The following is a 26,806-nucleotide window of genomic DNA, read 5'->3' as shown; positions in this document are numbered from 1 at the left end:
AAAAACGCAATTTTTGAAAAAATTATTGAATTGTTAGATGTTAAAAATATAAATAGATTTGAATTGATTTTTTTTACTTTAAGATTTAAAAACTCGTTTTGTCTAAAATGCTTATATTTTCTCTAAATATAACATTTTTCTTTTTTCTAATAATTTGGGCGATATATTGGTAATGAATGTTTACTTACGCCTTAAATTTAAATCTCCCGTCTTATACTGAATTCGAATATCCCGCGTTTTTTTGACATAACTCAGGGTAAGTTTCGTAACTTAACCGGTTGTGCTGGCTACCGTTCCATAACTATACAATTTCTTAAATTTGTTTCGGTTATGAAACGCGGTTCCTGAAAACTTGGTTGCAAATGTCAACCGAAACAGCCGATCATTTTTTTCGGTATCTTCGGTTATTCCTACGGATGTCCTGGATTAAACGTATTCTAAGTTTAATCTACCACATCCGGAAATCCTGTATTTGTAGGTTAAGGTTATGTTATGAAGTTTTGGTATGATTTTTTCGTGGTTTTTTCCTGTTTATGAAATTTGATCATTTGATTGTTTCATTCAAATCATTGCATTCAATACACTTGACTGCAATTTAAATCCAGGTCTTGATATAATGGAGGTATGTATTTATATATATTTTTTAAAAGGTACAAACGCCAATTTTTGAAAAAAACACTTACGCACAGGATACATATTTCCTCATCGTCGCTACTACTAGAGCTTTCATCACTGCTTAGAAGCAGGAGCTCAAATATATCAGAACTTACCCTCAGTATTATACTACTGCAATAGCGATTATCTATTTACTTTTCAAATAGTTCCAATGGCTGCGAAGGACGCTCCGCAGATGCGTCGTAAACGTGATGCCATCTGGTATACATGATTGAGCCGTTAATTTAGTTGATTTATGTGACTCCTCCTTATTCTTCTTATGGGCTTATTTGTCAACTGATTTAAAAGATAATGATATCAAATTATTGAAAAAAAAAATGCATTTCAAAAGTGGTTGTTCCCAATAATGTGCTTTATTTAAAAAAATAAAGTAAATGCCAAAATGAATGGTTTGGACAGTTTAAATAAGCGTGTAAAAGATTTAAAAGTTAAAAGAGCAACCATAGGTGTGGATATCTGGTTTCTCAACAACTGTATTAAGGAACAAGTCACTCCAGCTTTTGCCAAGCTTACCACAAAACTTGATCATCACTGAAAAGAAAATAAAATACAATAAATTGAGACAAAAACTGGATAATCTTATCAGTCATAAGAATTTTCTTCAACATAGGTAAGAAAAAAATTTCCACAAATTCTCTGCATTTATTTTTCATGATAGGGTTATGAATTTTTCTAACGTTAATTTTGATAGAGCTGATATGGACCTTCTCAAACTTGGCTTAGAATATTGTTTTAATAAAGAAATTTTAATAAAGAGCAAATTTCTAACAACATCAATTTAAAAACGTCTCTTCGCAACGACCTATCTATTATATTGCATAAATTTAAATCTACTACCACAGTCCAGTCCCTTCAACAACTTTGTCAAAAAGACCTCCATTCTTATAAAACAATTTGACCGCTTTTTAGAAGAACACAATGCTCCGTACACCCTCTTATCCAGCAACCCTGCAACCCCACGTCTTTACGGCTTACCCAAGTTACATGAAATCGGAATTTCAATAAGACCAGTAGTTAGTTTCACCAACACTCCAATTTCCTTTCTATCTAATTTTATCCTTAAATGGTTAAATTTAACAGACTTCTGCCCTAAATTTGGTGTTAAAAATTCTACTGATCTTGTAAATAAACTAACAGACTCACAATTGCCTAATAATTATCTATTGGTTTCTTTTGATGTAACTAATCTTTTTACTACAGTGCCTAAATCTGAAAGTGTGAATATCATTAAAAATATCTTTTAAGGACAAGATAAATAACAATAATCTTACTTCCCTAATAACATTACTTAACCACTGCCTTTCTTAAGATTTTTTCCTTTTCAATAATACGTTTTACCAACAGCCAGATGGCCTGGTCGTGGGCAGTTGCTTATCTTCATTTTTGGCGGAGGTCTTTATGGATCACTTGGAATCAAATTTTATAATGACTGATAACAATAAAGAAATTTTCAATTGGTACAGATATGTTGACGATTGTCTCTGTTTCTTGAATTGTGACACAGTAGGAGCTCAGTTACTCTTAAACAAACTAAACCAAATACATCCTAAGATCTCTTTCACACTAGAAATAGATACAAATAATAATTTGAATCTTTTAGACTTAATAATACATAAACAACGAAATAGTTTACAATTTTCAATATACCGGAAACCCACTCAAACAGACCACATAATTTCAAATGTTTCCAACCACCCTCACCAACACGAAGTGGCTGCTTTTAATTGTTACATTCGCCGTCTTTTAAGCATTCCTCTATCTTCTTCTAATTTTCAAAACGAAATAAATATTCTTAAACAAATTGCTTATAATAATATCTATGACCCAAGCTAATTAATATTTTAATCAGAAAAATTAAATTAGCTAAAATTAAAAAACAGATCTTTCCTGATGTTAAAAAAGATAGTAAATTTATATCTCTACCGTTCATTAATTCTCATCTAAATAAGAAAATCAACAATAGCTTCATTAAACACCAATCAGAATTACAAATTTCTTATAAAACTAAAAACAACTTGGGTTCGATTTTGATCAATACCAAGGATAAACTTGACACATTATCAAAGAGTGGTATTTACAGATTGCAGTGTGATTCTTGTGATTGTTTATATGTAGGACGAACTTGTAGACCCTTAAAAACACGCATAGCCGAGCACTTAAGTAGACCCTCTTCTGCATTTGGTAAACATATAAAATCTAATAACCATAATTTAAGTCCAAAGTCCAATTATAAAATTCTCTAGCAGGTTACTTCTAAAAACTACAACCGACTAGATTTTCTTGAGGACATTTATATTACCAACTAGCTCATAAAAAATCCCTTTTGTTTAAATATACAAGTAAACCTTAACAGACCTTACATTCCATTACATAGGAGACTCCACAATTAATATAAAAAATTTTATAAGCATTAACAAAGTTTTCTAATTTAAAAGTTTGCTTTTACATAGTTAAAGGATAACAATTTCCTTATCCGAACAAAAATTCACTGTTGTAGTCTAATTTCTACCACCAATTTATAACCAACTCGTACTACCGCACATCATTTACGATAATGACATCTAGACCGATCTGTCGCTACTACCACTCTGATAGGTTTGCATAATATAAATATTAATTTTAAAGTGAAGTTAACTGTAGGTTAACCTAGTTTGACATAGTATTTCCCTCCATCTAAGAAACCACAATAAAAAGTAAACAAAAGATGAAGGAGACTAACGTGCTCCCCTTTTTAAATACTGTTCGTCCTGTTTAGTGTTCTGTATAGTCCTAAGTGTGTCTAAATGTTAATTTTATATGTATAATTTTAATACTATCAAATGTGTTCCCAATATGGAAAACTCCTGGGCTTAACTGACAAGTGAGTACATTCCATTCGTTCACCTTTAACTATAATGTTTTTACGCATATAACCCAACTCATTTCAGTTAGCACTGGTGATGGCTCATACGCCGAAAGCGCTCTGCTAAGCTTTTAAAAATAAATTGCTCTGAATACATCTAGTTTGATTAATTTGTAAAAGATTTAAGTTTCAAAATGCAATGACAACTATTTTTCCGTGATTACTTGCTTAAAAATTAAAACTTTCAACGCATTCATGGCACCCTATTTTAAAATTGAGAAAAAAAATTAATAAAACAGAAAGTAGAAAATACAGTATCATTATTTCCAAAATATTATTTTCTATCGAAATACCTAATAATATACCAAGTATCCCATTTAAAATAAGAAAGTTAGTGTCATTTCCTGTTAAACCCGAAGTGATGGCAAACAGTAGAATATGTCAAAACATGCTCGTATAACTATTCTATCGATATACCAAATTTTATTTATTTATCTTGAAAAGTAACAAAGTTATTTAGTGTTTCCTTTTTTCTGTGTCATCCGGTATTTTTTTTAAGTTTAGATTAGTTAAAAAATTTTAATAAAAATATTTCGTCCCTAAAACGTTTACATTTTAGTTTTTATTTTGAATAATAATGTAACAAATAGGTACCTGTTTTACTCACCTGAATCGTTTTTGTTGATTCTAGATAGAACGATGCCTCAGACGGATTTGGAACCAATTCAGGTACTACAAACTTAAGGATAGTAAAATAAGGCCTACTAACAACAAGTAGACGCTTCGCATCTACTTTTATCCGTAGGGACCAGTAGAAATTTTTAAAATTTTTGTTAGTATTACAAACAAACATCTCCACAATTATCCAAGGAGTGCTCTAAACACGTAGTGGGGAAGAAACCTGCCGTATCCTCGTGAGGCTCTGAGTTTAAACCTTAGCCTCGGCATGGTGCTCTGCCCAACTTTTTCTTTTTTTAGTTTTTCGAAAAAATAATCATCTATAGTAAATACAGAGAGAAAAGGAAAGGTCTTTATAAATTTAATTATATATTAAAATCAGAAATAAATTTCATTTAAATATTAATTATTTCGGGGTATCATACTTCAGAGAACCATGATGTATTACAATACGCTCCGCTCTTTTTAGTTAAGTAAAAAATACTCTCAAAACTTTTAAATATCAAAATTATGTCAGTGTTCTAAGATGTATCCGCAATAAAATCGTAAACCAGATCAACATTAGAAATATTTAAAAAAAGTTGCTTTGGTCTGATTGAAAAAAATACTATACTACCAAATAGTTACATCTATTCTGTAGCAATTAAGTTATACAGTTCTGTCTATTATTAATTTTAATAATATAAAGCGTACCGTTTAACTCTCAACCATTATTTACAATTTAATTGTTAATTATGTCTCAAAAAGAAAAACGAATTGACTACGTTGGTATTGTTTGGAAACAGTACCAACGTAGTACCATTTGTAAACAGCTTAGTTCCTTTATGTAAAGCCACCTTAACATGTTTTTGAATAACTAAAACTCACGATGGTTGCTATCGGGCTTAAGCCATAAAAATAGAAGAAACATAAGAAAAGAAGAAACTTTCACTTGTCATTTCACTGTCACTTTCCGGCTCACAAGCACAAAATATTAACCTACGGAGATAGAAAAGAATCCTTTACAACCAAGGTCAAATGAAAAGATTAGTTCCCGGCCGAACCACGAAGTGAGGGCACTTCCTCTGCATTATCGATTTCTCATGGCTCCTCCCACTTCCGTTCGGGAATCCCGAAATTGGAGTCGTTTGGTTGGTTTTCGGTTTTGTTGTTGTTTGTTCGTCCCTTTGCGAATGCGAACTTTTGTGATTTTCCATCCATTTTCTTTAGTATTATCACAGATTTAACGAGACAAACAGATAAGTAAAGCAATGCATTAAAAACGGTACACCGAATGGATCCCAACTTTAAAAAGTTGAGATCCATTGGACTTCGACCCGACGGATTCGCTCCTCGGTCCGTGCTTAGTTGCCAATACAATTTTGTATGAGGAAGGTTTTTATCTATTTTTAGTATTTTAGGAAAAATGCCTGCTTCGGTCTGCGCTGGTTGGATTCATTGCGGCCGTCGGCGATGAACGGCGTCGAGTCGATGAGCGTCTTTACCCTTTTATTTAGGAACTAGGCAAATTGAAAATTATTGTAAATGATTATTTCTCACTTTACTCCCGTGCGTTCTATGGGTCTGATAGTCTGATCTTTATAAAAGACATAATTGCGTTTTCAATATGCTTCCACGTTCAAGGGTTACTGCAGCAGGCAATAAATGCGACTATTACAATTGCGGAAATACTAGACGTATTGAAAAAATAAAAATGTTTAAATTTCCAATAAAACGCTAAGAAATTTGTGATGTTTGGATTTTTAATAGTGGTAAGTTACAAAATAAATTTATGTTTACTTTACCATATACATCACACAGTTTGTGTTTTCATATGAATAAAATTAAACTAAGATTTTTTAAAATGCTATGTTTAAATTAAAACTAAATTATTCTTTAGTTCTAATAGTAAATACAGCTATAATAGAAGCTATAGTATATAATTGCCTGAACATTGAAATAATTATTGATATGAGTTATTTATGCTCGAATTTATGTTTTCGGAGACACCAAAAATTTATCCTCTAACCAAATAATAATGTAATTTAGACATCTAGAACAATTATCAAACACATTTTTGTCTCTTAACCTTTTAAAAAAAATTGAAAAAGGCAAAACCTTATTTTATCAAAATATTTTTTTAATAATAAACTTAAATGCAGAGCTACTTTCTTATTACAAAAATAATTTAGTAAATTAGTACACATATTATACGATTATTTTAAATTTAAAATTATTTTTACAGTAGAAACAACACTTAAAGCCCCCAAAATAATAAAAAATAAACTTCTTAAAAAGATCTTATTGTTATTAATACTTTACAAATATAATTTAACTATATTAGCAATAAATATAACTTTTTTTAAAACATCTTTTTTAACAAAAATAATATGTTAATTTACACAATAAACAGATAATACAGGGTGTCCCATAAATAATGGTAAATATTTTAACAGTAGATTTCTTTAAAAAAATGTAAGATTAGGTAAAATTTTCCTTGTCCGAAAGTCAAGGCATCCATGATTCAGAGTGATAAATTTAATAACGTTACTAAACGTATGTGAATTTGAATTTTTATAACCAAGCATCAAAGTAACTGACAAGAACATAAACCATAACAGTGACAATGACGTCTATAATAATTCATCTTGTTATGCACAGTCTATTTAAAAAATATTTTAACTTCAAGTGGGAAAATAAAATTTTATCTTGAGAGCATTGAAAACCCTAAATATAAATATTTCGAAAAGGGTGAATCGTAGCGAGATTTTTGAAGTATTTTTTTTAAGCAAAAATGTTTGCACAATGCATATTTTAAAACAACAAAACTTTTTAGACACCTCCTTAAACTTATGATAATATTTACTTTTATATACTATTATTCTATATTTTATTATACTAGGTCTTTTAAGACCTACAAATGCCATAAACTTCAGGAAGAACTGCTTACATGCAATTGGAATAGAAATAGTTCAGATGTTGACTTACTAGCTAATACTTTTGTCAGAGATATTAGAACAATTCTTGACAGTATGTGTCCAAGGATTAAAATTGTGCAAAAACAGAAATATGCCGATAAAAAATGGATAACTCAAGATATAAGGGAGCAAATGCAGGAAAGGGATCGATTATATAAAAGGGCTGCCATAGAAAACAACGACAACGTTTGGAATGAATATAAAGCTATAAGAAATAACATAGTAAGCAAGATAAGAGTAGAAAAGGATAGAATTTTTGCGAATACCATAGATCTAAATAAAAATAATCAAAAAGAACTCTGGAAAAATCTGAAGCCGCTTTTGCCAGGAAAAAACCAAAACATGCCTAATGAAATAAAGTTTGAAAATGAAATCATTACACAGGAGGATGATATTGCACATAGATTTAATAATTATTTCGTGAATAGTATTGATCTTATTCTTGCAGATATTCCACCAGCAGCAAATGGCCAAACATATTTCATTGAACCACCTTCAGTCCAGAAAACCTTGACACAATTTAATAAAGTTTCGATGACTAAAATGAAGGAAATACTTAAAAATCTAAAAAACGTTGGTGGTGGGGAGAGTGGCATCTCTAAGCAGGTTCTTTGCGATGTTGCTTATGTTGTGGGTGATCTTTTGGATATTATCAATACATCCTTAAGTACTAGGATTTTTCCGCAAGCCTGGAAACTTTCTACTGTTGTTCCTATTCCAAAAGTGCAAAACACTAATTTGTGTAATGAATTTCGGCCAATTAACACCGTACCTATTTATGAGAAGCTCCTTGAAGTATGTGTTAAGGAACAGCTACTCGAACATTGTAATATAAATAAAATAGTTGTGCCTAACCAATCGGGGTTCCGTGAGAATCATTCATGTGAGTCTGTCATTATTAATATAGTTGATAATTTTCTCAGGGCCCTTGACTCTGATAATCTAGTACTTGCTGTATTTTTGGATTTTAAGAGAGCGTTTGAAACCGTGAGTAGAGAAATGTTAATTAGGAAATTAGAACGGTTAGGCCTTAAACATAATGTATTGAAGTGGTTTCAATCTTATCTAAGTGGTAGAGTTCAGCGAGTCATGTACAAAAATAGTTCATCTGAAAGTGTTAATGTAAAGCATGGTGTACCGCAGGGAACGGTCTTGGGCCCCTTGCTATTTTTATTGTATGTCAACGATATGGTGGAGGTAGTGCGGGGGTGTAATGTGGTGTTGTTTGCGGACGATACAATGTTATATGTGGTGGGTAAAGACATTCATCAACTGCAACAGGTCATGAACGTTGAACTCAATAACTTATTCATCTGGCTCTGTAGAAATAAACTAAGTTTAAATGCAAGTAAATCCAAGTTTTGTATATTTGGCAAGAAATCTAGATTAAGTTCTATAGACATGGGCAATATACAGATTTCTGTTAATGGGGAAAGTATTTTGTATGCCAAGGAAATTAAATATTTGGGAACAATTTTCGATGCCAAACGAGAAATCGTATAGACTTCATACTAGTCGACAGATGTAACACAACCCAAATGCATAATTCAGTTCTATACAAAGGTTTAATCCTATTTAACAACTTGCCTGCTAACATCAAAAATTGTATTACTTTGAATCAATTCAGAGGGCTCTTGAGAAAATTTATTATGAATAAGTAAAATTGTGTTTGTTATTTTATTATGTTATTTTAATTATGTAGTTTATTAAGTTTTACTATAGTATGCATTGTTTCCGCTCCAATCATCATCTTGATTGTTGGTTTATCTGTTGACTGGGTATTTTTGGGCCAACCGGGATACTGGTTACAGCTTCTTGGAACTACCGAAGCATTTCTTAGTGTTACACCTTAGAAATTAAAAGTGTAAAACCTTAGGGGACCAATGTATCTGGTCAGCAAGGTCAACCAAGTTCCAAATGTGTGTCATCGGCTGATTGCAACCGAACCGACTCGATCAACCTGTTCAGAGTCGACATTATTTTCATTATTATAAGGCAAACAACAATTAACTGTGCTTTTAATAAGTGGGCAAGGAAATAATGTTTAAAATAATGTTTAGGTTAAGTCTAGTTTTAATTTATGGTCTACCTCTGACAGGATATTTCTGGAACCGGGATGCTGTTTCTGGATTACCGAGACCATCCATGGACAAACCGGAGTGTCCTGATACAGTTATGGCCAACTTATACTTTTACTTTATTTTTTATTTATGTTTTTATTGAATGTAGCTTTTGCTAAATAAAGATATTATTTATTTATTTATTTATTTTTTAACGATGTTTGTTATTTTAGGAAATACACAACTAGTCGGTTTTCCGGAAGATATGCTTAAAAACAAATATATTTGCGAAAGACATTTTACAGAGAATGACTGGAAAACGGAAAAAAGACATCGATTAAAAGACAGTGCCGTTCCTATTAATTATAAATGTTTATTGGACAGTGAACAGAATTTACGCGTTTTAACGCCCAAAAAGACCTATACAAATATCAAGACTAACGTGTCATTAAGTGATAGTCCGTGTTTAAGTCCACCTTCCAAGAAAAAAATGAAATTTGAAGAAGAAAACGAGTTTGTTAAAAAAATTATCGACTTCCCGGATACTCTTAACAGTCCAAGAAAAGTAAAACTTAAAAATAAAATCTCTTATCAAAGGAAAAAAATCATAATATTAAGAGAAGAATTACTCGGTTGAGAGAAAAAGTTCGCAAGTGCAAATTTTCAATTTTTAATTTGTTACCTTTTTTATCATTCTTATCCATGCCTGCGCCTGCAAAAACGTTTGTTATGATGCAAGTACGGGGTAAACGTCGTACTTTATATTCCCGCAACGAAAAGGAGTTGGCGGTCTCCCTGTACTATAAATCACCATCGTGTTACAATTTTTTAAGAAGAAAAGGCATTATATTACCATTTACCTCAACCATTCAAAAATGCATTGGTCAAAATACATTTAAGACTGGCGTAGATGATAATATAAAAACCTGTCTTAAGCTGAAGTGTGCAGGTATGGATAAGAATGAAAAAAAATGTTTGGTGGCTTTTGATGAAATGTCAATCAAAAAATGCCTCGAATATAATAAAAAACTGGACCTAATAGAAGGTTTTGAAGACTTAGGTCCTCTAGGACGAAAACCAAGGGAAGCCACTCATGTCTTAGTTTTTTCTATTAGAGGCATATATTCATCATGGAAATTTCCACTTGCATACTTTTTCTCTCACACCACTACAAGTGGCAAGAATTTAAAACTTTTGATTTTTTACGTTTTAAAATCTCTAAATGAGATTGGTTTTATTCCCAAGGCAATAGTATGTGACCAAGGAAGTCCTAGGGCAGCTTTTAAATTATTGTGTGTTAGTAAGGAACGACCTTTTTTTTATTATAATGATTTAAAAATGTTTGCTCTATTTGATGCTCCGCATCTTTTCAAAAGTATTAGGAACAATTTGTTGTCGGGAACTTTTAAGTTGGGAAATGAACAATTTATTCGATGCTTTAAATAGCAAACGCCCTTTTGCCAAAAATCCTTTTAACCGTGGTCTTAGCGAAAACAGTTCTTGTGTGAATCTGGTTTTTGGCAAAGGTAAATCTGTTTTTGAAGCATTGATTAAGTTGTACCGTAAAAAGGGAAAGACCGTAATTAGCGAAACAAGGCCTCCATGTTTCGATGGAATTATTCATACTATAAATGCAATTGAACAGCTTTTTGAAAGTGAAAAAAAAGGAAAATATTCAGTTTATTCTTACAAATAGATTAAATCAAGATTTCTTGGAAAACTTGTTTTCAATGGCCAGGCAACAAGGTGGTTGGAATTTAAATCCAACTGCAAAGTCATTTCGACTATTTTTCAGGATTAAATCTATAACGGGTTTATTAACTCCATCAAAGTTATCGAATTGCGAAGATGATACAGATACTCAACTTTTGTTGTCAGGAATTACAAGGAATATTGATACAAAATGTGACAGCGAAAAAACCACTCAAGGTGTTCATATATCACAAGAACTAAATACTAAAGAAGATCGGTCTGAAAGTCCGGTTTCTGAATTAGAAGAAATTGCAGCAATCAAAGAACCTAAGATAAATTTGGAAGAATCGGCAAATAACTATTATGCGGGGTATTTAGTTCGACGTGTTATCGAACAATTTAAAAAATGCAAATTAAATTTTCAAAACAGCACAAAATTTACAGACCCTTCTCAAATTTTTTCCCTTCATAAAAGTTTCACTGTTTTCACTTTCAGTTTGTGGCAACAAAAATTAAAAATAAAATTGTTTCAAAACATCTAATATGGTTGGGGAAAAAACTGACGACTGTCATGACCATAATAACAAACTTGTTCAAATAGATTTATTTAAGTTCTGCAAATGGTCACGGAAAATGTCAAAAAATCACAAACAAAAAATTAGAAATTTGCAAAATTTGTAAGAAAAATATAGTGTACTTAACTTACCTAAGAATATTTTTTATACTATACTTTATCTATAGTGCGTTTTTTAAGAATCATCATAGATGATCTTACATGGATGATTTTACATGAAAAAAGTTATTTTTTGATTTATCATTTTAAACATTTTAAATTTAATAGCGGAGATCAAAATTTGAATAGACAAAGGCTAGGATTCATGTTAAGGTATAATATAACACTGAAAATTTTTTTTCTTAAAACGCCTGGTATATTAATGACCACCAATTTTAATAAAATTAAGACAATTTGTTAAATTTGACAATGGCTGGTTTTAAATACCTATCTCGATAAAAATTTTACGTTTTTCAATTAATTTTATTGTTTTTTTATACAACTCCAAAAAGCTTTTTAATAATTAAATTTTACAAAAAAAAAAACAATTAATTATTTGATAATTTTAATAACGTCTTTCAACACCAAGCACACATTAGTACTTTACCACCAAATAACATCTAATAAGTTAATATAACACCTCCAAATCGATCCATCCATCCATCTAATAAGTTATAATAATTATAACAACTTCAATATATGTAGGTATGTTGATATTCACGGCATCGCAACCCACGAAAAAGACGAGAAAGTCTTTTTAGTTTGGCCGGACAGCATACGTATTTCGACTAAACAATCAATAAATCGCGTCTGTAGATATCAGGAGAGATTCTATCCTAATAATTCACATATGGCTTATAATCTGGCAACGTGGTCTAATATCGTATTGCCGCGAGAGAAGCAAAATTTGAAATATTGAGAATTTAACTGATCGCTTGATCAAAACGCCGCCAAACACCGTGTTCCATATACCGCCGTAAGATTACGTATCTGTTTGTCTCGTTAGATCTGTGGTATTATTTAATTAGACATTTTAGACTATTTGTGATAGTGCGATACTACGTGGGCGATCATCCAATCCACTTTGGTTTTCTAAGTAGGAAAGTAAATAGGTACGTACCTACTATTAGGTTTGATTTTACTTATATTTTACTCCCTATTACCTATTGTTTATGCCTAAAATTTAAAATTATAGTTTAATTATAAATTAGTTCCTTTCTTTTGCTTGCTTAGTCATCATACAAAAAATAATAAATTTTATAAAATAACAATTAATACTAAGTAATGTATTAAACAGTGGTGCGCTGAAGTCTTTTGGGGCCCTCTTACAATTTTTTTTTATGGGGCTCCCTAAACCTCCGGGGCTCCTCACAATGCAGGCCCTATTGGCACGCCACTAAATGTTAAATATAGACTAAATAGGACCTATTTTTACTTCAGAAAACTCACCTAAAGAGAAATGTTTGATTTTTAAGTAGTAATAATAGTAGTAGTAATAGTTTTTGCCTTTGATACTATAGGTATCAATATACCAACCTAATTAGTGGTCATAGAACTAATTCTACTAGTCATTAGCGGACTGCAAATTCTCAAGCTCATCTTATGGTATGTATATTATGGTCAAATCGCTCCTTTGCATATTGTCTTATCCTGTGAAAAGTTATAAAAACAGTGACTCTTTTTAATACTTATTATACTTTATACTTTACCCAATCAATTTTATTTGGTAACAAGGAATAACTAACTATGCCATTGGAGACTGATCAAAATAGGTATACAAGTAGAAATGTTTCTGTGCTAGGGTGTAAGGGATCACCCTGTGCTAAATTCATGGCACACTTTTTTGGAAGAGATTAACAATAATTTCACATGTGTCATACCTGTATCCTGTTATTTGAAATCAATATTGTAGAGCTTATGCCATCTTGTTATTGGATGAGCTCAAAAATTTGCAGTTGGCTGTCCTACTATATAGGGTTTTCGGGTTTCCAATTAGGCAATCTGCATTGTGAGGGGGCCCCAAAGATGTAAGGGGCCCCTCGACCATTTTTAAAAAAATAGTAATAAAAAACAACATGCCTCTATAAATGCTCAAGAAATTTTTGACGCCAGGAGTAAAAACTTGCGGGGGGTGGGAGGGGCAGGGGTACCCAAAGGACTTTGGCACTTCAATGTAAGCAATCCCAATGGCAATCCAGTAGGTTGTAAAAAATCGTTGTTTATGGGCAGCTTAAAGTCTGTAATGTGGTTTGTCAAAGTAAATAAATTGAGTAATAAACTAAATAAATATAGTATTTTCAAGTTAATTCAATTCGATCCTAATGTAACAAATACCAAAAACACTAATTATAACAATTTTCAGTAGTGTCAACTGTGAATTAAAAAATTTTCATACAAAATTCCAACCCAAAAAGTGCCTGCCTCCCAATTTTTTTACTTGTTTTGGATTGCCTGATATAATAAAATGACTTTTGATTTTGACCATTTTTCAAGTATATTTTTTTGCTGCTTCATTGTGAAAACAATAATCCAACTTAAATTAGAAATAAGCTTGGATGTAAGGCTTGTTAACTTGGAATTTTGTAATGATCTTCCAGTATCAATTTTTACATAAAATTAAAAATATCAATATGAATGGGTAACTACTTCTTTGCAATTAAATAAGCTTTGTATACTTCTTGCAGATTACTGTCATATTTTGTTTCTTTAAACATGGAACATTTGAATGTGGACTCAAAGAAGAAATGCTCAGTTCCAAGTTGCTCCTGGTTCACTTGTGATGCACCGAGATGTTCCTAAAGACCCAGAGCGTTTACAAATGTGGTTAAGTCAGATCAATAACCCTGACCCTGTTCTATCTCATACCAAGAGTTTGCTATAAAGAAAAATTAATGAAAATATTGGATGAGAAGCAAAATGGATTCATTTAAATTTCTTAATTGTTCAAATCACCCTCAACAGGATGCACTTCTTAGAAAAATTATAATTAAATGTTGCATATTTTGGTGGTGCAAGAGAATAAATAAAATTTGTAGGGGCATTGATGAAAAATTTAAATATCTAGTAAAATCAAACTTCTGCGGCCAACTTTGACCCTGTAAGACTACATGCCTATAACAGGCATAAACAATTAGAGAAGAGAAGAAAGAAAAAGTAGTTCTTACATCCATTTATTATAATAAATAGATACTTTTTCATAATGTGTTTTATTTAAACCCATCCCAATTTCATAATTTTCTTCTAGTTTCTTGTCAGTAAAATTGTTGTTACGTTGCACTTATTTCTTGTGTAATCCTTTTTTATTTAGTTATAAAAAGGTTGTAATAAAAAGGTCTGGGTTGACAAAAAATACTTTTACTCTTATTTTTTTTTAATTCTGATAGTTTGCTTTCGATTTAATTTAGTTAACGTTTACAGGGTAATTCTTTCTATTTCATACAATGGCTAACTTTTAATGCTGATTAAGAATCTTTAAAAAAAAACAATTGAACGTCGCGATTTCAAAGTATAGTATATAATTTAAATACTTTATTACCTAATATTTTGAAAACACACTTTATAATGTTTTTCCAATCAAAAGATAAATTCTTCCTGATTTCAAATATTTAGGGTTTATATACCAAAATTTTTAAAATAGGTTTAAAATTAAAAAGAAAAAAAATTTTTGGTTTTATCGCGATGTTTAATTGTTTTTTTTTGTTGCCACTTTATTAATCAACATAAAAAAAAATTAAAATTTAAACCTTATATTTTTAAACAAAAAAATGCCATTGTATGAAATATAAAAATCACTTCGTACATAATGTAGATACTTTTACATTTAATTAATCGATTCAAATCAAATTTAAACTTAATTGGTCCAAAATTAAGTGCGTGAAAACAATCATGAATACAATACATTTAAATTGGCACCAATTCAGTTTAAATTCTTTAAAAAAGCGATCTTAAAATAAACTATATTAGATATCATGCTTTCAAAATTCCCGCGATCACCACGCCATGCGAAATAAATGCGGTTCGGCCGGGAACTAATCTTTTATGATTTGACGTTAGCATTGCAGTTCCTCTTCTATTTCCCCTGGGTTAATATTTTGTGCCCACAAACATAAACGCCACCGGCAACGGGAGTTTCCAAAATCCAAACAAATGTTGGAAAATATTTTAAATCTCCACATCTTTCTTATTTTTCTATATGAAAATAAAATATAAGTATCATAGTTATACTCATACAAAGGTTTTTTTTTTAAATTCAGTGAATGATTCACTGAAATTCATTTTGCTGTGAAAAGTTGGAGGATGTGAAAGAAAAAAGTGCAGAAGTTAAAATTAACTTCTTATGAGCATATAAAAAATAGTCATAACAAAGTTTAGTTGTATACAGGTTTGCCATGTAATAAATATTTTTGTAACCTTATTAAGTTTATTGCTTAATAATTTTATATATTATTTAAATAATAATTGTATAGTTCACATAGAATAGGCAGAAGTTATATGTACATATATAAAAATTTTTATTAAGATAAGGACAACATGTATTAAGCATAACACATAATATAGACACACACGTATTATCTTTATTAAAAATTATGATTGTATGTTAACATTAGAGCCTAAAAACATTAAGGAGAATAAAGGTCGTTATTGGCAAATGACAATATTATTTTCTCTATGTCCTACATTTTTGGTGAAGGAAATAGGCTTTGCCCTAAGAAGCCAGGTTAAACCAAGAGCAAAAAAGTTTACGAGACCCACGAAAAATTTTGAAAAAATGATTTTTATTTTTTTCTAAATTATCTGTAACTCTGACAACTTTTTGTTTCAAATAAAAGTTCTCAGGAATGTTACGAGGTATCCGTATGTCAAAACGAATTGGTTCTAGCTATCATAGAATCGGAGGAAATTGAAAAAACTATAAAACATAAATATCGAATTATCATGAGAAAATGGAAAAATTTAAATTTTTTATTTTAGTATCCTGTACTACTTCAGAGAACCTTTAAAAAAATATATTACCGATTTGACTCTAAAATGAACGGAAAACCTATTTCTTTGCATTTTTCGATTTTCGAGTAAAAAAGCTTTATAAACAAATTTTCCAAGATTGATAAAAGTGACACAAAATAAAAAGAAAACATTAGATCCCATAAGAATCTATGTATTGAGATAGAACAAAAGGGTTTTTAGGCAGATTTTTTTGATTCTTCAGTATTATTTTTGAAAGCCAATTGTAATAAAATATAAGAGGAATTGGCAGGAGAAGAAAAAGGAATAAAAGAAACAATCAACGAATTGAATCGAAGCTATAGAAGCCGAGATATTAGTAAAAATGTGGAAAAAAGAAAAGAAAAGATGTTTTTTTCCATGGTACCATTTTTTTTCCAAAAATGATTATTGGCAAATTTTATTAAAGTAAGCCTTAAACTAGCAATTTTCAGTAAAAAAATCCAATAAAAAAATATTTTTTTTTGGTCAAAAATCGAATACCCACGAAAAATTTCGAAAAAATAATTTTTATTTTTTTCTAAATTAACTGTAACCCTGATAACTTTTTGTTTCGAATAAAAGTTCTCAGGAATAATACGAGGTATCCGTATGTTAAAACAAATCGGTTCTAGCTATCATAGAATCGGAGAAAATAAAAAAAAACTATAAAACATAAATATCGAATTATCATGAGCCTTATGGAAAAATTTAAATTTTTTATTTTTCTAAGCTGCATTACTTCAGAGTACCTTTAAAAAATATTATTACCGATTTGACTCTAAAACGAACTGAAAACCTATTTCTTTGCATTTTTCGATTTTCGAACAAAATCCGGGGTCAAAATGACCATTTTTTCAAAATACGCTCCGAATTTAAAATTTATTTTTTTTGCTTAAAGACGATTTAAAAAGTAGTAAAAAAGCTTTATGACAATTTTTTCCACAATTCATACGAGTGCCACAATCTAAAGAGAAAGATCAAGTCCTATAAGAAGCTATGTATTGGGATAGGACAAATGGGTTTGTTTTTTATTTTTTTTTTATTTTAAAAGGCAATTATATTAAAATTTCAAAAAATTTAAAGGAAAAAAAAGAATGAAAGAATTTATCAACGTATTGACTAGAAGCTATAAAAGCCGTGATATCAGTAATATAGTAAAAAATATAAAAAATACACCTTTTTTTGACACCGCATCAATGTGTTTTTTTCTAAATTGGTAAACTATTATTATTATTAATTAATAAATTATATTATTATTAATTAATATAAATTTATTACCAATTTGGCAACCTTCACTAAAAGAACCCTGACTAAAATTAAACTATTATTACCGTGAAATGTGGTGAATTTGATTTCGCGGGGCGACTTTGATCACCATATCAAACTATTTTACGTTTAAATTTCCCGCGCATATTTGCCGATTTTTTCCGTTCGGTAAAAAATCGTATTCAGTAATGGTGTTGCTAGTGATCCATGTGCATGTTTTTTGTCAGTTGAACGTTTTTTTTGGAGTTGGCGGCTCTCAAACATGTTTAGACAAAATAAAACCTTCCAAAATTTGTAAAAATAATATTTAGACAAAAATATAACCTTCCAAAATTTGACTGCTATTTAAGAATACATGCAAATTGTGGATATGTGCGTGATATATTTAGTATCCTGAATATCTTGTATTTTCATAACCTCAAAATGAAGTTTGCGGCTTTGCCGGATTTTGTCAAATTTTAAGATTTATTGGATGGGGTGAAATTGATCAGCAGATTGTAAAGCTTATATAATTTTAAGGGTATAGTACTACTAGTATAATAATATTTTTGGTTTTAGAATATTGACATAATGCCGAGAGTTTATAAGAGAAAAGTTGGGGCACGAAGGTACAAAGGCTACGGTCAAGAGTCCATAGAAAAAGCGTTAGAAAAGGTCATAAATGAAGGGTGGAATTTACGCAAAACTGCAAAATGGTTCAAGATTTCTTACGGGACCTTAAATAATAGATACCGTGAGCGTCATGTTAAAAGTAACGGCGGGTAAACCGTTTTTAGCTCGAATGAAGAGTAATCAATTCTTAAATGTGTTGCTATTTGTGGCGAATGGGGGTTTCCTCTTAATTTAACAGATTTAAGGCATATGACAAAAAAACCTGCTAGATACCCAAGGTCGTTCAGTGGCAAAATTTAAGGACAATTTACCCGGTACCGATTGGGTATTTTCGCTGTTAAAAAGACATAACAATTTTATAGCTCAAAGGCTTGCAGCTAATATTAAAAGGGCTCGTGCTGATGTTTTCAGGCAAACATTAACTGAATATTTTGAAAACCTTAAAACAACTTTAAATGGTATTCCGTCGTGCAACGTATATAATTATGATGAAACTAATTTGCTTGACGACCCTGGGCGCAAAAAACTAATATATTCCCGTGGAGTAAAATACCCTGAACAAGTGTGCAGTTTTACTAAATCTGCAACCTCAGTAATGATGTGTGGTTCTGCAGCAGGAGTTCTTTTGCCACCATATGTAATTTATCGAGCAGAAAAAATGTGGGCGCAGTGGACTGAATAAGGACTAAAATTAGAACCCTGTTGCATAGAGAGATGCTGTGCAGGTGGATCACGATACAACCGAACGTCACATGGGTGGATGGACGCCGAAACTTTTAATGACTGGTTTAAGTCTGTGTTTCTTCCACATGCCAAAAGACAGCAAGGGCGAAAAATTCTAATAGGCGATAACTTAGCCTCACATTTCACAGAAGAAGTTATTAGACTGTGTGAAGAACATAACATTGGATTTGTATGCCTGCCAAAGAACGCGACACATTTATGTCAGCCGTTGGACGTAGGGTTTTTCAGGCTATTTAAAATGGCCTGGAGAGAAGTCTTGCTAGAATAGAAAAATACGTATCCGACACATTCATCAATTGACAAAAAGGATTTCCCACATTTGTTGTAAAAAACCTTGGTGGCAATGGATAGTAAACTATCCAAAAATAAAATACCTCATGCGGTTAAACGAAATCTTATTTCTTCTTTTGAAGCAAGTCGCACAGTCCCTTTAAATCCAAACCGAGTATTAGACAAGCTGCCTAGAGAAGATTTTAATCAAGACCAAGCGCAGAACGTGTTGGTAAATTACTTACAACAACAGAGATTTTCAAATGCTCCAACAAGACGAAATAAGAAGAGAACAAAACTTGATGTTCAGCCAGGGAAAAGTGTGACAGCCCAAAATGATTCCAACAGTTCAGACAGCGACGTTGAAGAGCCTCTAACAAATGATAATTCCGACGATGACATGACCGCCGAAGATCTATTTATCCAATTGCAGGAAAACGAAGAAATTGAATATTTGAAAGTGAGTCAAAGTGAGATCAAAATTGGTACATTTTTATTGATTAAAGTGTTGGGGGGCATGCGGAAAAGTATTAGCTATCGTTACATAGCTACAGTTCAAAATTTCAATGAAAACGAATTCGAAGTTCTGGGACTTAAATCTGTCGATGGAAGAAAAAGTGTTTTTAAACCACAAGAAGGCGACGCGTTTTCCATAGAGTTGGCAGATATAATAGCTATAATGATATAAGTATTAAAAAACTGCAATGTTTCTTTTTTATTTTACCTAAAAAAATAATCAATTAGTGGAATTTTATGACTGATCAATTTCCCCCTAAGTGATCAATTTCACACCAAAACCTAGAATTATCTGTAACTTTTAAACGGATTGATGAACTTAAGCGGGGGTTAAATTGCTCATAATGCATTTTTTATTTTTTTTTCAGATATTTATACTGTCTTTATGCTTGTCTTCTTGTTATGCTACTATTACTATTATTATAAATATTATCTTTCTTGTAAATATTTTTAACACCCTGTAGATTTATATTACTCTTATTATAAATAATATTTTCCTTATATATGCCTTCAACCTTAAAACCGTATAATTCTATTTTTATACTATTATTATCCGCATAAATATCCCGTAATATCAATACCCTCTGTATATTTCAACTATATATTTATATTTATTTTATTTATCCTAGTAATTTATCAAAAATCCCTTCAAAATTGTACCAATAATATTAATAATTCATTAATAAAATAACTCATGATGTTACAAGACGAACACGACACGTTTATAATTGTTGCCAGACATCCCCCATCCTTAAATAATGCCCTACATTACCAGTAAATACTAGTTTATATAAACTTAGTATATACTAAGTAGATCGCTAGATGGTTTAATATTATCAACTCGAAAAACTCATCCATTATTCCAAAGATGCTGGTCATACACTTTTATAAAAGGTAAAAAAAGGTTATTATCAGTCGGTTCCCATTTTCAAAAATCAGTTAGAATTTAAAAAAATAATTTTATGAATGTGTGGTAAAGGTATTTAATGATTCAGCAGTATATAGTAAAAATGCGAACATTCTTGGTTTTTATATATGTATTGTCGTTTACCTGTTACTATGCAAAATAAAGACGTAGCACTTCGTTTAAAGCCAACGAATAAATAGTTATTTATTTCTATACACCTTGTAAAAATTAAATCTCAAATTATTATTACAGTCAGTAATAAATTAAATTAAATAAATACAATGTCAATTGGAAGATTAGAAACTTTCAATATTCAGGAAATTGGAGTTTTTATATAACTCGTATGGAGCAGTATTTAAAAAAAACGAAATGAAGGATATTTTGAAGGCAGCAATTCCAATCACCGCGGTAGGGGATGAAACCTTTGAGCTCATGGTCAAAAAAAGTTGACACTTAAAAAGCCTACGAAATTGCAATTAGCATTGAAGCCGCGGAAATAAATTCCGCACTCATAGTCTCAGCTGGAAATCTGCATTAGGTGTCAAAATTCAAGTCAGGCCACACCAATAGCACACACAAAAGAAATAATAAACCATCCAAGAAGTCCATCCAACAGGAAGCTGGAGGAAGTAAATGCCGCCATTCTGGTAAAACCAACCACCATTCCTGTTCTTTCAAAGACGCGAAACCCAAAAACAAGTCAATGTTGTTTGTACTTTTGCCGAAAAGATGATTGCAACATCTTCAACCTCCTAAGTGGGGGTATCATCTCCAAGAATTTTTAAAGAAGAATGAGGGTTTAATAATATCTGATTAAAAAGTGCTATTAATCTTCTATAGGTTACTGCTTACTTTTTTGAAAATCGGTCAATTCGTTTAGAAAATATAGAGGATTGAAATTCGAAAAATAGATTTTTTAAAAACAAATAAACTAAATCAATTTAAAAAAAGCTTACCGAACTAATCAAGAAAATGCTGAAAATGTTGTCCACCAACCTTAAAATAAATTAAAATAAAAAAAAAAGTAAATAAATTATCTTCAAACTGTTCTCGAACATTCTGCAGAACTTGCGGGCTCACTTCGCGAGAAACATCAATAGTTCGTCTTCGCAGGTCTCCTAATGAAGCAGCTGACCAGAATAAGGCTAGCCGCATATTGAACGTAGGGCAGCAGAGCACAGCACAGCCGAGACATAGCAGAGGAAAACTATTCCTCTGCTCTGCCTCTGCGACGAGCGCATATTGAACGTAGGACCTTTGCATGTCGTAGCTATTTGTCTTTTTTTGTTATGTATATATTTATCTATATTGTCATATAAAGAGCATAATTAAATTGACGGTACCTATTAATTATTAGAATTAAATATGTCTACAGAAGACGAACTTTGTTTAGATTCAGAATCGGATTCGGAAATCGAGAATATTCTGTTGTGTTTCTATTTAAAACGGCGAAAAAAGTGTTTAGGTGAAAGTACTCATTTAAAAAAAAGAAGAACGCATGGAGAATTTAATCTCCTAAGTAATTTAAGTGACGTTTAAATTAAACAATATTTATACGCATATAGTCTTTATGACTTGTATCATATAATACTTTATTTTCCCGCACGAGGTCAATTAGGAGTTCCATTTTTTTTACAACAGCTGCCACTCTGCAGAGAAAACTGTGCACACTCCACAACCGACTGAGGCCGGATAAAGTACTCTGTTACTATGTCGCACAGGCCTCGCCTCTGCTACGTCCTGCTACGTCTAATATGCGGCGTTTAATTTAATTGCGTGTGTTACAAAATCCTCTGCTGCCCTAGGCTGTGCTGTGCTCTGCTGCCCTACGTTCAATATGCGGCTAGCCTAAGAGTTCTCCTTCCCCTATTACTAAATCTATCTGCCTGACTAACCCCTTGCATGTGGCAAAATTAAAAGGAATGAATATTTTATAGCCTTTATTGAGTAAAGTTTTATTTTTTACAAAGTTATTTGCCGCTTGAAAATTAATGAATTCTACAGACATTCTATTTAGGCCTTTGTTTTTAATTTTTTTTTACATCATTAAGATTCAGGTTAAAGAATTTTTAAGAAGAAAAAGCAATTTTTATGTTATTAAATTTGCCTATCCAGCGTTACTCAAAGTGTGCTCCGCGAAACCTCCGGTAGGGCTCCGCCACCAGTCATAATAAATGAATGCATGTATTAAAGTGGACCTGTATCTATCTTTTTTTGTATGATTATTAATAAACAATTCAAATATAACTGCTTTTGCTTTTAGTTTAGAGTGACGCGAATCATACCCGAAAGTATCACATGGCTTTAACCAAAATAAAAATTAAATTTTCTATTTATCCATCTGTCAATTCATTATTCAAATAATTTTTTTTAGTTTCATTTTCTTTAAAATAAGCTAACTATTTTAGGTGAATGCGATTTAAAGTTAAATTGATTTTCGTTGCTACTTGGCTGAGTAAAAAACTTGAGTGTTGCTATATTGGTGAGATTCTTTTACCGCCTGGTTGGAAGACCTACCTTTGTCGGCAGATGCGAGCAGTTTTGACACTTGACAGACAGCAAGTCAGCAGTTCGCCCGGTCCATTTTGACAGGAGAAGATAGCTAAACGTTGGCTTTATGTTTGATGTTTTTCTGAAGTTTTAGCACTTTTAATTCTCATTTTCAAGGAATTCCGGCTTCTTATTCCTGTTTTTAATGAGAAAACGGCTTCAAAGCGACGGGGTAAGTAATCTTTTCTCGCTCCAACTAGAATAAATAACAGCATCGTTTACAGGACAAAATGGACATGAAGACTGACCTGGATCTAAGCGGTAAATTAATAATTAAAGTTCAGTTCGGTGACGATATTCGCAGGTTTCCTATACACAACGATGCTATAACATACGATGAACTAGTTTTAATGATGCAACGAGTTTTCAGAGGAAAATTAACGGCAAACGACGATATTACCCTTAAGTACAAAGATGAAGGTATGTAATCACTTGTTTCCTTTTTTTTTTTGTTTTTCCATTACCATATTTCTGCTTCAATGGCAGCTACATTAGTTATTTCACTGTCTGTTTTAGTCATCAAAGTAACTGTTATCACATTTAAAATTCATGTTTTAATAAAAATATATTTAGCATATGGGACTGTTAAGCAATAAAAACTTTTCATTCTGTGTATGGATGTTGAAATTATACAGTGCTTTCATTTCAAAATGACCGCCCTTAATAACCAGTTTTTAAAAAAACCTCAGACTCTCTTTGATATGTCAAATGGAAACCCCATACATTTTAATGCTGCTTACAATGATGTGTCACCTCCATTTGACACATTGTTCTAAAGGGCATTAAAATGTCTATTTAACAGTGTCAAAAAAAACTTAATTGGTTGATAGTTGATCAGTGAATATTGAGCCAAAATAACTTCTTTCCCAGTGACAGTCCTGGACAGAATTAACTTACATGCACATTGTTAAAAAGAGTGTTCACAGTGACCAGTCCTGAACTTCTAGTTTGAAATCTTGCTGTTCGCAGATGTTTTGTTACTTGTTCAGGATCAATCTGTAACTAGTTCAATTACATATTTGAGGTTTAATGACATATTTGTGGTATGTCAACTATTTACTCCTTTTGTATTTATTTTCTGATAACTGGTGCTTATCTTATTTTTAAATTTAAAACCAATAATAGTTGCTGTTATTAATAATTGCTTGTCCTACTGTTTTTTATTAGTTTTATGTTAGTTTGTTGCTTAAATAACTCCTATAAAAATCAAAAATATTGATGTATAAGGAACTAGAAGGCAAAAATGTGTAGTAATAAGACATTTTATCAACTTGAAATTTGGTAGGTCAAATGGTTGCCTCATACATTATTTCAAATGGTATCACAAACTATTTTAAATGTATTTCATTTGTATTTCCAACAAGGTGGAGCTCCCCCACAGTACTCTTTCACAGTTTGAGATGTATGCCTTGTATATACTTCAGCATATACAAGCTAATTGGTCCCATAATTAATTAGGTAACTAGCTTATTGGAAATAAATGTTTTTTTTTTTATCAGCAAATATGGCTGGTGATAAAAAAAAACATTTTATGCTCTTTATTAACTTATGCTCCTATTTACTTATGGGCACAAATATTATGAATATGTTATTGTACTATCATGGGCTAATTTTACATCGATCTAAAATATTTTTATTTTGTTCTTACTTAAAATAAATAAAAAATTAAAAAAAACAAACCTTTTTAAAGTTGTCTTCTAAATTGTGTTCTTTAATTTTGGAACCTTGTCATTTATATTTATTAACTGAGAAATTTTTGACATAACCTAGTTAGGAGGACCAAACTAACAACTACCATATTATTGCCAGATTGTTAAGCTATTTTATTAGCTGCTGCTATTGGCTGCCTTAAGCAATGAGCTTAAGGCAGAATTGTAGCAAAAAACTAGATTCGCCTTTATTTTCACATGCTAGTGATGCCCACTTGTGTTGTAATCACAACTTGTTTTTATCAAAATGTTCTTGGTCTTAACACTAAAACTGAGACTTTTTTTCTTGCCGCCATTGCTCAGGATTTTCACACCATATGCATCACCGAGACATGGTTGAGGCCAGAGATATCTAGTGGTGAAATATTTCCAAACACTTATGATGTTTACCAGTCGGACCGAAATAGTTCTTTATAATAGAATATATGCCCATGTCAAATTAGACATAGCACCTAATCAATTTGGTTTCATCAAAAATCGTTCCTGTACAGTAAACCTGGCTTGCCTAAATGAGTATCTGTGTCAGCATTTGGATAATAGAGCTCAGGTTGATGTAATATACCTTGATTTCTGCAAAGCTTTTGACCAAATTGACCACTTTGTACTTCTTCATAAGCTAACATTTTTTGGTTTTTCTATGGATTTAGTTGCTTTGATAAAATCTTACTTACAAGGTCATAAACAGTTTGTTGAATATGAAGGCTTTAAGTCTCCTATATATGAAGTGTGCTTGAGAGTTCCGCAAGGATCTAACTTGGGCCCGCTTCTCTTTTTATTATTTATAAACGATCTTGCCAATTTACTGTGTGCGGATGATATAAAATTGTTCACAACAATAGATACTGAAGACGATTGCAAATTCCTTCAGGTAAATCTTAACAAAGTAGAGAATTGGTGCAATGTCAATAGACTATATTTAAATGTTAATAAATGCTCTATTCTCTCATTTTCTAGAAAACTGTTGCCAATCAATTTTGACTATAGAGCAAATAATTTCTTATATAGAGCAAATAAATCTTATCCCATTCTCTGGAAGAGAAGTTTTCTAAAACTAATGAAATGCTGGGTTTTATCCAACGGTCTACAACTGATTTGTCTTTGTTTACTTTTAGATTACTTTATTGCTCTCTTGTTAGGCCCATCTTGGAGTATGGCTCAATTGTGTGGTCCCCATCATATAACTGCTACATTGAGCAGATTGAAAAAACTCAAAATAAATTTTTAAGGGTGGCGGCTTTTAGATGTGGTTACAGGAGACAGTATTACTATCAGTGGGTCAGGGATAACCTGAACTTACCCACATTGGAGTCACGAAGAACATTACTCGACTTATGTTTTATGCATAAGGTTTTAAATGCTACTATAGATTGTCCCGAGTTATTGTCTCTTTTTAAACTTAGGGTGCCTTCCAGATTGAATAGACAATCAGAAATATTTTCAGTCCCATTCCACCACACCAATTATGACATTAATGAGCCAATTACATGAATGGTTCGAAGTGCTAATGGTCTGTCAGGACAGATAAACTTTTTTTACTCTAGGATAACATCTTTTAAGGGGCAGTTAAAGAATATTATTTCATAGGGGCTTTAATTAATTAACTCATCTACACCTTACACTGATTTATAGATAGTTTTGTATATAATGTTTCTGAATATATATGTTTGTATGGGTATGCTATGTAATACTTTTGTAAATGGATTCCGTTAATAAATAAATAAAAAAAAAAAATAATAAAAAAAAAAAAAATAATGTTGTGTTGGCCAGAGTGGATGAGGTGATTGATCTGGGA

The 26,806-nt window shown here is 31.4% G+C and overlaps 1 protein-coding gene and 1 long non-coding RNA gene across 4 annotated transcripts in view; one reads left to right on the top strand and one right to left on the bottom strand.

Moving 5' to 3' along the window:
• Positions 1 to 922: 922 nt before the first annotated feature.
• Positions 923 to 24,824, bottom strand: LOC126734180 (uncharacterized). Of its 2 annotated transcripts, XR_007660002.1 has the most exons (3): positions 24,203 to 24,824; positions 23,273 to 23,501; positions 923 to 1,206 (listed from the first exon to the last, which is right to left on the bottom strand). It is a non-coding gene; the product is annotated as an uncharacterized LOC126734180 (long non-coding RNA). The 2 variants fall into 2 exon arrangements; XR_007660004.1 differs by lacking the exon at positions 923 to 1,206 and having other exon boundaries at positions 22,683 to 23,501.
• The window catches only part of LOC126734124 (protein TFG-like), a 42,698-nt gene continuing 39,220 nt past the window's right edge, over positions 23,329 to 26,806 (top strand). For both annotated transcript variants that reach the window (XM_050437661.1, XM_050437664.1), the window contains exons 1-2: positions 23,329 to 23,477; positions 23,530 to 23,725. In XM_050437661.1, coding sequence (XP_050293618.1) covers positions 23,451 to 23,477; positions 23,530 to 23,725 — 223 coding nt within the window. In that variant the 5' untranslated portion in view covers positions 23,329 to 23,450. The remainder of the gene's footprint in view (positions 23,478 to 23,529; positions 23,726 to 26,806) is intronic.

The sequence above is a fragment of the Anthonomus grandis genome, chromosome 1, assembly GCF_022605725.1.
Source record: "Anthonomus grandis grandis chromosome 1, icAntGran1.3, whole genome shotgun sequence".
Taxonomy (NCBI): Eukaryota; Metazoa; Arthropoda; class Insecta; order Coleoptera; family Curculionidae; genus Anthonomus; species Anthonomus grandis.
The sequence above is the reverse complement of the archived record's forward strand: the minus strand, read 5'-3'. Positions and strand labels throughout refer to the sequence as shown.